The sequence below is a fragment of the Oncorhynchus mykiss genome, chromosome 27, assembly GCF_013265735.2.
Source record: "Oncorhynchus mykiss isolate Arlee chromosome 27, USDA_OmykA_1.1, whole genome shotgun sequence".
In the NCBI taxonomy this organism is placed as follows: Eukaryota; Metazoa; Chordata; class Actinopteri; order Salmoniformes; family Salmonidae; genus Oncorhynchus; species Oncorhynchus mykiss.
Genome location: NC_048591.1, coordinates 42937688 through 42953157, shown reverse-complemented (window position 1 = coordinate 42953157; position 15470 = coordinate 42937688). Strand labels below are relative to the sequence as shown.

Genomic DNA, 15470 nt, shown 5'->3' with positions numbered 1-15470 from the left:
ACATCTACTAACCATGTGACCAATAACATCTGCTAACCATGTGTATGTGACCAATAACATCTACTAACCATGTGTATGTGACCAATAACATCTACTAACCATGTGTATGTGACCAATAACATCTACTAACCATGTGACCAATAACATCTGCTAACCATGTGTATGTGACCAATAACATCTACTAACCATGTGTATGTGACCAATAACATCTACTAACCATGTGTATGTGACCAATAACATCTACTAACCATGTGACCAATAACATCTGCTAACCATGTGTATGTGACCAATAACATCTGCTAACCATGTGTATGTGACCAATAACATCTACTAACCATGTGACCAATAACATCTGCTAACCATGTGTATGTGACCAATAACATCTGCTAACCATGTGTATGTGACCAATAACATCTACTAACCATGTGTATGTGACCAATAACATCTACTAACCATGTGACCAATAACATCTGCTAACCATGTGTATGTGACCAATAACATCTGCTAACCATGTGTATGTGACCAATAACATCTGATAACCATGTGTATGTGACCAATAACATCTACTAACCATGTGACCAATAACATCTGCTAACCATGTGTATGTGACCAATAACATCTGCTAACCATGTGTATGTGACCAATAACATCTACTAACCATGTGACCAATAACATCTGCTAACCATGTGTATGTGACCAATAACATCTGATAACCATGTGTATGTGACCAATAACATCTGATAACCATGTGTATGTGACCAATAACATCTACTAACCATGTGACCAATAACATCTGCTAACCATGTGTATGTGACCAATAACATCTGCTAACCATGTGTATGTGACCAATAACATCTGCTAACCATGTGTATGTGACCAATAACATCTGCTAACCATGTGTATGTGACCAATAACATCTGATAACCATGTGTATGTGACCAATAACATCTGCTAACCATGTGTATGTCACCAATAACATCTGCTAACCATGTGTATGTGACCAATAACATCTGCTAAACATCTGTATGTGACCAATAACATCTACTAACCATGTGTATGTGACCAATAACATCTGATAACCATGTGTATGTGACCAATAACATCTGCTAACCATGTGTATGTGACCAATAACATCTACTAACCATGTGTATGTGACCAATAACATCTGCTAACCATGTGTATGTGACCAATAACATCTGATAACCATGTGTATGTGACCAATAACATCTGCTAACCATGTGTATGTGACCAATAACATCTGATAACCATGTGTATGTGACCAATAACATCTGCTAACCATGTGTATGTGACCAATAACATCTACTAACCATGTGTATGTGACCAATAACATCTGCTAACCATGTGTATGTGACCAATAACATCTGATAACCATGTGTATGTGACCAATAACATCTGCTAACCATGTGTATGTGACCAATAACATCTGATAACCATGTGTATGTGACCAATAACATCTGATAACCATGTGTATGTGACCAATAACATCTGATAACCATGTGTATGTGACCAATAACATCTGATAACCATGTGTATGTGACCAATAACATCTGATAACCATGTGTATGTGACCAATAACATCTGCTAACCATGTGTATGTGACCAATAACATCTGCTAACCATGTGTATGTGACCAATAACATCTGATAACCATGTGTATGTGACCAATAACATCTGATAACCATGTGTATGTGACCAATAACATCTGCTAACCATGTGTATGTGACCAATAACATCTGATAACCATGTGTATGTGACCAATAACATTTGCTAACCATGTGTATGTGACCAATAACATCTGATAACCATGTGTATGTGACCAATAACATCTGATAACCATGTGTATGTGACCAATAACATCTGCTAACCATGTGTATGTGACCAATAACATCTACTAACCATGTGTATGTGACCAATAACATCTGATAACCATGTGTATGTGACCAATAACATCTGCTAACCATGTGTATGTGACCAATAACATCTGCTAACCATGTGTATGTGACCAATAACATCTGCTAACCATGTGTATGTGACCAATAACATCTGATAACCATGTGTATGTGACCAATAACATCTACTAACCATGTGTATGTGACCAATAACATCTGCTAACCATGTGTATGTGACCAATAACATCTGCTAAACATCTGTATGTGACCAATAACATCTGCTAACCATGTGTATGTGACCAATAACATCTGCTAACCATGTGTATGTGACCAATAACATCTGCTAACCATGTGTATGTGACCAATAACATCTGCTAACCATGTGACCAATAACATCTGCTAACCATGTGACCAATAACATCTGCTAACCATGTGTATGTGACCAATAACATCTGATAACCATGTGTATGTGACCAATAACATTTGCTAACCATGTGTATGTGACCAATAACATCTGCTAACCATGTGTATGTGACCAATAACATCTGCTAACCATGTGTATGTGACCAATAACATCTGATAACCATGTGTATGTGACCAATAACATCTACTAACCATGTGTATGTGACCAATAACATCTGCTAACCATGTGTATGTGACCAATAACATCTGATAACCATGTGTATGTGACCAATAACATCTGCTAACCATGTGTATGTGACCAATAACATCTGCTAACCATGTGTATGTGACCAATAACATCTGCTAACCATGTGTATGTGACCAATAACATCTGATAACCATGTGTATGTGACCAACAACATCTGCTAACCATGTGTATGTGACCAATAACATCTGCTAACCATGTGTATGTGACCAATAACATCTGCTAACCATGTGTATGTGACCAATAACATCTGCTAACCATGTGACCAATAACATCTGCTAACCATGTGTATGTGACCAATAACATCTGCTAACCATGTGTATGTGACCAATAACATTTGCTAACCATGTGTATGTGACCAATAACATCTGCTAACCATGTGTATGTGACCAATAACATCTGCTAACCATGTGTATGTGACCAATAACATCTGCTAACCATCTGTATGTGACCAATAACATCTGCTAACCATCTGTATGTGACCAATAACATCTACTAACCATGTGTATGTGACCAATAACATCTGATAACCATGTGTATGTGACCAATAACATCTGCTAACCATGTGTGTGACCAATAACATCTGCTAACCATGTGTATGTGACCAATAACATCTGCTAACCATCTGTATGTGACCAATAACATCTACTAACCATGTGTATGTGACCAATAACATCTGATAACCATGTGTATGTGACCAATAACATCTGCTAACCATGTGTATGTCACCAATAACATCTGCTAACCATGTGCATGTGACCAATAACATCTACTAACCATGTGTATGTGACCAATAACATCTGCTAACCATGTGTATGTGACCAATAACATCTGCTAACCATGTGCATGTGACCAATAACATCTACTAACCATGTGACCAATAACATCTGCTAACCATGTGTATGTGACCAATAACATCTGCTAACCATGTGTATGTGACCAATAACATCTACTAACCATGTGACCAATAACATCTGATAACCATGTGTATGTCACCAATAACATCTGCTAACCATGTGTATGTGACCAATAACATCTACTAACCTTGTGACCAATAACATCTGCTAACCATGTGTATGTGACCAATAACATCTGCTAACCATGTGTATGTGACCAATAACATCTGCTAACCATGTGTATGTGACCAACAACATCTGCTAACCATGTGTATGTCACCAATAACATCTGCTAACCATGTGCATGTGACCAATAACATCTACTAACCATGCGACCAATAACATCTGCTAACCATGTGTATGTGACCAATAACATCTGCTAACCATGTGTATGTGACCAATAACATCTGCTAACCATGTGTATGTGACCAATAACATCTACTAACCATGTGTATGTGACCAATAACATCTGCTAACCATGTGTATGTGACCAATAACATCTGCTAACCATGTGTATGTGACCAATAACATCTACTAACCATGTGTATGTGACCAATAACATCTGCTAACCATGTGTATGTGACCAACAACATCTGCTAACCATGTGTATGTCACCAATAACATCTGCTAACCATGTGCATGTGACCAATAACATCTACTAACCATGTGACCAATAACATCTGCTAACCATGTGTATGTGACCAATAACATCTGCTAACCATGTGTATGGGACCAATAACATCTACTAACCATGTGTATGTGACCAATAACATCTGCTAACCATGTGTATGTGACCAATAACATCTACTAACCATGTGTATGTGACCAATAACATCTGCTAACCATGTGTATGTGACCAATAACATCTGCTAACCATGTGTATGTGACCAATAAAATGTAATACAATTTTATTTTATTTCCTCCTGTGACAAATCATCATCCTCTTCCTTCTCTTCATCTAGCTAACGGGGGCCCGCTCTCCCTGCTTGTTCTCCTTAGGCCCGACTCCATCATGAGATCCGCTAACTCATTAGAAGTCATTTAAGTCTGGTTATGGAATTAAATATTAACTTAGGGATGAATGATTCATTTGTAAAAATTATTCATCATCAATGGGGTGTGTCGTTAATATAGTGTAGTGACATCACACCTCTGTCCCCCATGGAGGTTTGGGTAACAGTAAAGTCATTAATATAGTGTAGTGACATCACACTTCTGTCCCCCATGGAGGTTTGGGTAACAGTAATATAGTGTAGTGACATCACACCTCTGTCCCCCATGGAGGTTTGGGTAACAGTAATATAGTGTAGTGACATCACACCTCTGTCCCCCATGGAGGTTTGGGTAACAGTAATATAGTGTAGTGACATCACACCTTTGTCCCCCATGGAGGTTTGGGTAACAGTACTATAGTGTAGTGACATCACACCTCTGTCCCCCATGGAGGTTTGGGTAACAGTAATATAGTGTAGTGACATCACACCTCTGTCCCCCATGGAGGTTTGGGTAACAGTAATATAGTGTAGTGACATCACACCTCTGTCCCCCATGGAGGTTTGGGTAACAGTAATATAGTGTAGTGACATCACACCTCTGTCCCCCATGGAGGTTTGGGTAACAGTACTATAGTGTAGTGACATCACACCTCTGTCCCCCATGGAGGTTTGGGTAACAGTACTATAGTGTAGTGACATCACACCTATGTCCCCCATGGAGGTTTGGGTAACAGTAATATAGTGTAGTGACATCACACCTCTGTCCCCCATGGAGGTTTGGGTAACAGTAATATAGTGTAGTGACATCACACCTCTGTCCCCCATGGAGGTTTGGGTAACAGTACTATAGTGTAGTGACATCACACCTCTGTCCCCCATGGAGGTTTGGGTAACAGTACTATAGTGTAGTGACATCACACCTCTGTCCCCCATGGAGGTTTGGGTAACAGTACTATAGTGTAGTGACATCACACCTCTGTCCCCCATGGAGGTTTGGGTAACAGTAATATAGTGTAGTGACATCACACCTCTGTCCCCCATGGAGGTTTGGGTAACAGTAATATAGTGTAGTGACATCACACCTCTGTCCCCCATGGAGGTTTGGGTAACAGTACTATAGTGTAGTGACATCACACCTCTGTCCCCCATGGAGGTTTGGGTAACAGTACTATAGTGTAGTGACATCACACCTCTGTCCCCCATGGAGGTTTGGGTAACAGTAATATAGTGTAGTGACATCACACCTCTGTCCCCCATGGAGGTTTGGGTAACAGTACTATAGTGTAGTGACATCACACCTCTGTCCCCCATGGAGGTTTGGGTAACAGTAAAGTCGTTAATATAGTGTAGTGACATCACACCTCTGTCCCCCATGGAGGTTTGGGTAACAGTAATATAGTGTAGTGACATCACACCTCTGTCCCCCATGGAGGTTTGGGTAACAGTACTATAGTGTAGTGACATCACACCTCTGTCCCCCATGGAGGTTTGGGTAACAGTAAAGTCGTTAATATAGTGTAGTGACATCACACCTCTGTCCCCCATGGAGGTTTGGGTAACAGTAAAGTCATGAATATAGTGTAGTGACATCACACCTCTGTCCCCCATGGAGGTTTGGGTAACAGTAAAGTCATTAATATAGTGACTCACTCTCGTCGGGTTTGGGTGCAGCCAGGATGGCACTGTAGCTGTAAGGTAACAGTAATATAGTGTAACAGTATAGGGTATAGGTATAGGGTATAAGGTATAGGGTATAAGGTATAGGGTATAGGGTAGCTGTCAGGTAACAGTATAGGGTATCGGGTATAGGGTATAGGGTAGCTGTAAGGTAACAGTATAGGGTATAGGTACAGGGTAGCTGTAAGGTAGCAGTATAGGTATAGGGTACAGGGTAGCTGTAAGGTAACAGTATAGGGTATAGGGTAGCTGTAAGGTAACAGTATAGGGTAGCTGTAAGGTAACATTATAGGTATAGGGTACAGGGTAGCTGTAAGGTAACAGTATAGGGTATAGGTACAGGGTAGCTGTAAGGTAGCAGTATAGGTATAGGGTACAGGGTAGCTGTAAGGTAACAGTATAGGGTATAGGGTAGCTGTAAGGTAACATTATAGGTATAGGGTATAGGGTAGCTGTAAGGTAACAGTATAGGGTATAGGTATAGGGTAGCTGTAAGGTAACAGTATAGGGTATAGGGTAGCTGTAAGGTAACAGTATAGGGTAGCTGTAAGGTAACATTATAGGTATAGGGTACAGGGTAGCTGTAAGGTAACAGTAAAGTGACTCACTCTCGTCGGGGTTGGGTGCAGCCAGGATGGCACTGTGTTTCCTCTTCACCTCCTCCACCTTCTCAGCCAGGGACTCAATGAAGACACGGATCTCCTCCACCTAGATATAGAGAGAGAGAGAGAGAGAGAGAGAGAGAGAGAGAGAGAGAGAGAGAGAGAGAAAGAAAGAGAGAGAGAGAGAGAGAGAGAAAGAGAGAGAGAGCGAATGGAAAAGGTGAGAGGAGGAGAGCACAGATTCCAGAAGGAAGCAAGGTGATGATGTTGTGTGTGGCTGTTATGGAAGTGAACTGTGTGTGTGGGTTTCTACTGTTGTGTTATTGACTGTACGTTTGTTTATTCAATGTGCAACTCCGTGGTGTATGTGTCGAACTGCTTTGCTTTATCTTGGCCAGGTCGCAGTTGTAAATGACAACTTGTTCTCACCTGGCCTACCTGGTTAAATAAAAATAAATAATATTGCGGATAGATTGTTGCTTCCATCAATGTAATTTTCTGCATAATTTCCAAACCCCCATATATTTTTGTGGGGTAAACACACACACACACACACACACACACACACACACACACACACACACACACACACACACACACACACACACACACACACACACACACACACACACACACACACACACACACACACACACGTTCAAAAGTTTAGAGTTACTTAAAAATGTCCTATTTTTTTTATAAAAGCAACATTTTTGTCCATTAAAAGAACATCAAATTGATCAGAAATACAGTGTAGACATTGTTAATATTGTAAATGACTATTGTAGCTGGAAACGGCAGATTTTTTATGGAATATCTACAGTTGAAGTTGAAAGTTTACATACATTTAGTTTGGAGTCATTAAAACTCATTTTTCAACCACTTCACAAAGTTCTTGTTAACTAACTATAGCATTGGCAAGTTGGTCATGATACAAGTAATTTTTCCAACAACTGTTTACAGACAGATTCTTTCACTTATAATTCACTGTATCACAATTCCAGTGGGTCAGAAGTTTACATACACTAAGTTGACTGTGCCATTGAACAACTTGGAAAATTCCAGAAAATGATGTCAGGGCTTTAGAAGGTTCTGATAGGCTAATTGACATAATTTGAGTCAATTGAAGGTGTACCTGTGGATGTATTTCAAGGCCTATCTTCAAACTCAGTGCCTCTTTGCTTGACGACATGGGAAAATCAAAAGAAATCAGAAAAAAATACCCCAGAAAAAAAATGTAGACCTCCACAAGTCTGGTTCATCCTTGGGAGCAATTTCCAAACACCTGAAGGTACCACGTTCATCTGTACAAACAATAGTACGCAAGAATAAACACCATGGGACCACGCAGCCGTCATACCGCTCAGGAAGTAGACGCGTTCTGTCTCCTAGAGAGGAACGTACTTTGCTCAGTTGTGCACCAAGGCCTCCCACTCCTCTTTCCATTCTGATTAGAGACAGTTTGCTCTGTTCTGTGAAGGCAGTAGTACACAGCTTTCTACGAGATATTCCGTTTCTTGGCAATTTCTCGCATGGAATAGCCTTCATTTCTCAGAACAAGAATAGACTGACGAGTTTCAGAAGAAATTGGTCACATTTGATAGAAAAATACGTAAAAAAATAAATAAATCAATTAGTATATTTGAGTTTATCCACAATATTTGTTGTAGTATTTGTTCTGTCTTTTCAGGTGGATTAAACTGAAATTTCAACCACCATTCTAAGGCTTGTTTAAAAAAACAACGATATTTTGGAGATGATTTCATTTTCAAATAACCGAAAGTGAGCAGTTGTAATCTGAATGAAGGGAGAGGTTGTAATCTGAATAAAGGGAGAGGTTGTAATCTGAATGAGGGGAGAGGTTGTAATCTGAATAAAGGGGGAGGTTGTAATCTGAATAAAGGGAGAGGTTGTAATCTGAATAAAGGGGGAGGTTGTAATCTGAATAAAGGGAGAGGTTGTAATCTGAATACAGTGAGAGGTTGTAATCTGAATAAAGGGAGAGGTTGTAATCTGAATGAGGGGAGAGGTTGTAATCTGAATAAAGGGAGAGGTTGTAATCTGAATAAAGGGAGAGGTTGTAATCTGAATAAAGGGAGAGGTTGTAATCTGAATAAAGGGGGAGGTTGTAATCTGAATAAAGGGGGAGGTTGTAATCTGAATAAAGGGAGAGGTTGTAATCTGAATGAAGGGAGAGGTTGTAATCTGAATAAAGGGAGAGGTTGTAATCTGAATAAAGGGGGAGGTTGTAATCTGAATAAAGGGGCGGTTGTAATCTGAATAAAGGGAGAGGTTGTAATCTGAGGTTGTAATCTGAATAAAGGGAGAGGTTGTAATCTGAATAAAGGGAGAGGTTGTAATCTGAATAAAGGGAGAGGTTGTAATCTGAATAAAGGGAGAGGTTGTAATCTGAATAAAGGGAGAGGTTGTAATCTGAATAAAGGGAGAGGTTGTAATCTGAATAAAGGGAGAGGTTGTAATCTGAATAAAGGGAGAGGTTGTAATCTGAATGAAGGGAGAGGTTGTAATCTGAATAAAGGGAGAGGTTGTAATCTGAATACAGTGAGAGGTTGTAATCTGAATAAAGGGGGAGGTTGTAATCTGAATGAAGGGGGAGGTTGTAATCTGAATAAAAGGAGAGGTTGTAATCTGAATAAAGGGAGAGGTTGTAATCTGAATAAAAGGAGAGGTTGTAATCTGAATAAAGGGAGAGGTTGTAATCTGAATAAAGGGAGAGGTTGTAATCTGAATGAAGGGGGAGGTTGTAATCTGAATAAAGGGAGAGGGTGTAATCTGAATAAAGGGAGAGGTTGTAATCTGAATGAAGGGAGAGGTTGTAATCTGAATGAAGGGAGAGGTTGTAATCTGAAAAAAGGGAGAGGTTGTAATCTGAATAAAGGGAGAGGTTGTAATCTGAATAAAGGGAGAGGTTGTAATCTGAATAAAGGGAGAGGTTGTAATCTGAATAAAGGGAGAGGTTGTAATCTGAATAAAGGGAGAGGTTGTAATCTGAATAAAGGGGGAGGTTGTAATCTGAATAAAGGGAGAGGTTGTAATCTGAATAAAGGGAGAGGTTGTAATCTGAATGAAGGGGGAGGTTGTAATCTGAATAAAGGGAGAGGTTGTAATCTGAATAAAAGGAAAAGGCTGTTCTTGAACATGGGGTGAGACATTTTACTAATTTACTAGAGAACCATTTTGGATTTAAGTATAACTTTTGTATGACTGATGATTTTAGTGAGAGGTCTAATGCTTTAATATTTAATCATTTCTGCCCCCCCCCCCCCCCCCCCCCGAATTCATATTCATTATATAAATAGGCCCTATTAATTGTGTCTGGCTTGCCATTCCAGACCAAATGTAATATTTTTTTGTTTATATCATATAAAAAGCAGGTCACGAGGTGTCGGCAAAACCATAAGCAAATAGGTAAACTGTTATACGAGTAAAGAGTTAAAATCAGGGTGATGTTTACACAAATAGTTTCAATAAAAAACACTGGTAACATTTCTATGTTGAAGATGGGAAAATAATTTGGGTCATTTTCCCCCATATTCCATCCAGTTTGCTTTATTTTTATACTATATTACACTGGATCTTTCTAGAATAAGTTCCTCCGTTTCATTTGGTGTTTCCTCTAACTTATTCTGTGCCTCGATGGTAGTTTTTATGCCACCTGTCTGTTCTGTTAGTCCTTCAAGTTCCTTTGTTAAGATGGACTTTTTTGACCTAAATGGATTTTGTTTTATAAATGAATACTGAATTGCATGGCCTCTAAAGGCACATTTAAAAGTGTCCCATACAATAAGGGGATCTTCTGTACCTATGTTATGTCGGAAAAATAAAGTTATAAATTCTTATGTCCTAGTTAAAAACAAGTTATCATCCAGTTGGCTTTGATTAAATTTCCAATATCCTCGCCCACGTGGAAATTCTGTAAGAGTAATATATATATGCCAATTATGTGATGGTCTGACCGCATTCTGTTCCCTATCAACACTTTTTAAACTTTTGATGCCAGAGAGAATGACATAAGAAAGTAATCAAGACAACTAGCTTGATTAAGCCTCCTCCATGTATCTCTCACTAGGTCAGGATATTAAACCTCCTCCATGTATCTCTCACTAGGTCAGGGTATTAAACCTCCTCCATGTATCTCTCACTAGGTCAGGGTATTAAACCTCCTCCATGTATCTCTCACTAGGTCAGGATATTAAACCTCCTCCATGTATCTCTCACTAGGTCAGGATATTAAACCTCCTCCATGTATCTCTCACTAGGTCAGGGTATTAAACCTCCTCCATGTATATCTCACTAGGTCAGGATATTAAACCTCCTCCATGTATATCTCACTAGGTCAGGATATTAAACCTCCTCCATGTATCTCTCACTAGGTCAGGATATTAAACCTCCTCCATGTATCTCTCACTAGGTCAGGGTATTAAACCTCCCCCATGTATCTCTCACTAGGTCAGGGTATTAAACCTCCTCCATGTATCTCTCACTAGGTCAGGGTATTAAACCTCCTCCATGTATCTCTCACTAGGTCAGGGTATTAAACCTCCTCCATGTATCTCTCACTAGGTCAGGGTATTAAACCTCCTCCATGTATATCTCACTAGGTCAGGATATTAAACCTCCTCCATGTATCTCTCACTAGGTCAGGGTATTAAACCTCCTCCATGTATCTCTCACTAGGTCAGGGTATTAAACCTCCTCCATGTATATCTCACTAGGTCAGGGTATTAAACCTCCATGTATATCTCAATAGGTCAGGATATTAAACCTCCTCCATGTATATCTCACTAGGTCAGGATATTAAACCTCCTCCATGTATCTCTCACTAGGTCAGGATATTAAACCTCCTCCATGTATCTCTCACTAGGTCAGGGTATTAAACCTCCTCCATGTATCTCTCACTAGGTCAGGGTATTAAACCTCCTCCATGTATATCTCACTAGGTCAGGGTATTAAACCTCCTCCATGTATATCTCACTAGGTCAGGGTATTAAACCTCCTCCATGTATCTCTCACTAGGTCAGGGTATTAAACCTCCATGTATATATCTCACTAGGTCAGGGTATTAAACCTCCATGTATATCTCACTAGGTCAGGGTATTAAACCTCCTCCATGTATATCTCACTAGGTCAGGATATTAAACCTCCTCCATGTATATCTCACTAGGTCAGGGTATTAAACCTCCATGTATATCTCACTAGGTCAGGATATTAAACCTCCTCCATGTATCTCTCACTAGGTCAGGATATTAAACCTGTATATCTCACTAGGTCAGGGTATTAAACCTCCATGTATATCTCACTAGGTCAGGGTATTAAACCTCCTCCATGTATATCTCACTAGGTCAGGATATTAAACCTCCTCCATGTATATCTCACTAGGTCAGGATATTAAACCTCCTCCATGTATATCTCACTAGGTCAGGGTATTAAACCTCCTCCATGTATATCTCACTAAATCAGGATATTAAACCTCCTCCATGTATCTCTCACTAGGTCAGGGTATTAAACCTCCTCCATGTATATCTCACTAGGTCAGGGTATTAAACCTCCATGTATATCTCACTAGGTCAGGGTATTAAACCTCCTCCATGTATATCTCACTAGGTCAGGATATTAAACCTCCTCCATGTATCTCTCACTAGGTCAGGATATTAAACCTCCTCCATGTATATCTCACTAGGTCAGGATATTAAACCTCCTCCATGTATATCTCACTAGGTCAGGGTATTAAACCTCCTCCATGTATATCTCACTAAATCAGGATATTAAACCTCCTCCATGTATCTCTCACTAGGTCAGGGTATTAAACCTCCTCCATGTATATCTCACTAGGTCAGGCTATTAAACCTCCTCCATGTATATCTCACTAGGTCAGGGTATTAAACCTCCTCCATGTATATCTCACTAGGTCAGGGTATTAAACCTCCTCCATGTATATCTCACTAGGTCAGGGTATTAAACCTCCTCCATGTATCTCTCACTAGGTCAGGATTTTAAACCTCCTCCATGTATCTCTCACTAGGTCAGGATATTAAACCTCCATGTATATCTCACTAGGTCAGGATATTAAACCTCCTCCATGTATCTCTCACTAGGTCAGGATATTAAACCTGTATATCTCACTAGGTCAGGGTATTAAACCTCCATGTATATCTCACTAGGTCAGGGTATTAAACCTCCTCCATTGTATATCTCACTAGGTCAGGGTATTAAACCTCCTCCATGTATATCTCACTAGGTCAGGATATTAAACCTCCTCCATGTATCTCTCACTAGGTCAGGATATTAAACCTGTATATCTCACTAGGTCAGGGTATTAAACCTCCTCCATGTATATCTCACTAGGTCAGGGTATTAAACCTCCTCCATGTATATCTCACTAGGTCAGGATATTAAACCTCTTCCATGTATATCTCACTAGGTCAGGGTATTAAACCTCCATGTATATCTCACTAGGTCAGGGTATTAAACCTCCATGTATATCTCACTAGGTCAGGATATTAAACCTCCTCCATGTATCTCTCACTAGGTCAAGATATTAAACCTGTATATCTCACTAGGTCAGGGTATTAAACCTCCTCCATGTATATCTCACTAGGTCAGGATATTAAACCTCCTCCATGTATATCTCACTAGGTCAGGGTATTAAACCTCCATGTATATCTCACTAGGTCAGGGTATTAAACCTCCTCCATGTATCTCTCACTAGGTCAGGGTATTAAACCTCCTCCATGTATATCTCACTAGGTCAGGATATTAAACCTCCTCCATGTATCTCTCACTAGGTCAGGGTATTAAACCTCCTCCATGTATCTCTCACTAGGTCAGGGTATTAAACCTCCTCCATGTATATCTCACTAGGTCAGGGTATTAAACCTCCATGTATATCTCAATAGGTCAGGATATTAAACCTCCTCCATGTATATCTCACTAGGTCAGGATATTAAACCTCCTCCATGTATCTCTCACTAGGTCAGGATATTAAACCTCCTCCATGTATCTCTCACTAGGTCAGGGTATTAAACCTCCTCCATGTATCTCTCACTAGGTCAGGGTATTAAACCTCCTCCATGTATATCTCACTAGGTCAGGGTATTAAACCTCCTCCATGTATATCTCACTAGGTCAGGGTATTAAACCTCCTCCATGTATCTCTCACTAGGTCAGGGTATTAAACCTCCATGTATATATCTCACTAGGTCAGGGTATTAAACCTCCATGTATATCTCACTAGGTCAGGGTATTAAACCTCCTCCATGTATATCTCACTAGGTCAGGGTATTAAACCTCCATGTATATCTCACTAGGTCAGGATATTAAACCTCCTCCATGTATCTCTCACTAGGTCAGGATATTAAACCTGTATATCTCACTAGGTCAGGGTATTAAACCTCCATGTATATCTCACTAGGTCAGGGTATTAAACCTCCTCCATGTATATCTCACTAGGTCAGGATATTAAACCTCCTCCATGTATATCTCACTAGGTCAGGATATTAAACCTCCTCCATGTATATCTCACTAGGTCAGGGTATTAAACCTCCTCCATGTATATCTCACTAAATCAGGATATTAAACCTCCTCCATGTATCTCTCACTAGGTCAGGGTATTAAACCTCCTCCATGTATATCTCACTAGGTCAGGGTATTAAACCTCCATGTATATCTCACTAGGTCAGGGTATTAAACCTCCTCCATGTATATCTCACTAGGTCAGGATATTAAACCTCCTCCATGTATCTCTCACTAGGTCAGGATATTAAACCTCCTCCATGTATATCTCACTAGGTCAGGATATTAAACCTCCTCCATGTATATCTCACTAGGTCAGGGTATTAAACCTCCTCCATGTATATCTCACTAAATCAGGATATTAAACCTCCTCCATGTATCTCTCACTAGGTCAGGGTATTAAACCTCCTCCATGTATATCTCACTAGGTCAGGGTATTAAACCTCCTCCATGTATATCTCACTAGGTCAGGGTATTAAACCTCCTCCATGTATATCTCACTAGGTCAGGGTATTAAACCTCCTCCATGTATATCTCACTAGGTCAGGGTATTAAACCTCCTCCATGTATCTCTCACTAGGTCAGGATTTTAAACCTCCTCCATGTATCTCTCACTAGGTCAGGATATTAATCCTCCATGTATATCTCACTAGGTCAGGATATTAAACCTCCTCCATGTATCTCTCACTAGGTCAGGATATTAAACCTGTATATCTCACTAGGTCAGGGTATTAAACCTCCATGTATATCTCACTAGGTCAGGGTATTAAACCTCCTCCATTGTATATCTCACTAGGTCAGGATATTAAACCTCCATGTATATCTCACTAGGTCAGGATATTAAACCTCCTCCATTGTATCTCTCACTAGGTCAGGGTATTAAACCTCCTCCATGTATATCTCACTAGGTCAGGGTATTAAACCTCCTCCATGTATATCTCACTAGGTCAGGATATTAAACCTCCTCCATGTATATCTCACTAGGTCAGGATATTAAACCTCCATGTATATCTCACTAGGTCAGGATATTAAACCTCCTCCATGTATCTCTCACTAGGTCAGGATATTAAACCTGTATATCTCACTAGGTCAGGGTATTAAACCTCCTCCATGTATATCTCACTAGGTCAGGGTATTAAACCTCCTCCATGTATATCTCACTAGGTCAGGATATTAAACCTCTTCCATGT

The 15470-nt window shown here is 39.8% G+C and overlaps 1 protein-coding gene across 2 annotated transcripts in view; it reads right to left on the bottom strand.

Moving 5' to 3' along the window:
• The window catches only part of LOC110508072 (syntaxin-1A), a 190720-nt gene that overhangs the window by 128521 nt on the left and 46729 nt on the right, over positions 1-15470 (bottom strand). For both annotated transcript variants that reach the window (XM_036965669.1, XM_036965670.1), the window contains exon 3: positions 6754-6853. In XM_036965669.1, the coding sequence (XP_036821564.1) occupies positions 6754-6853 (100 nt within the window). The remainder of the gene's footprint in view (positions 1-6753; positions 6854-15470) is intronic.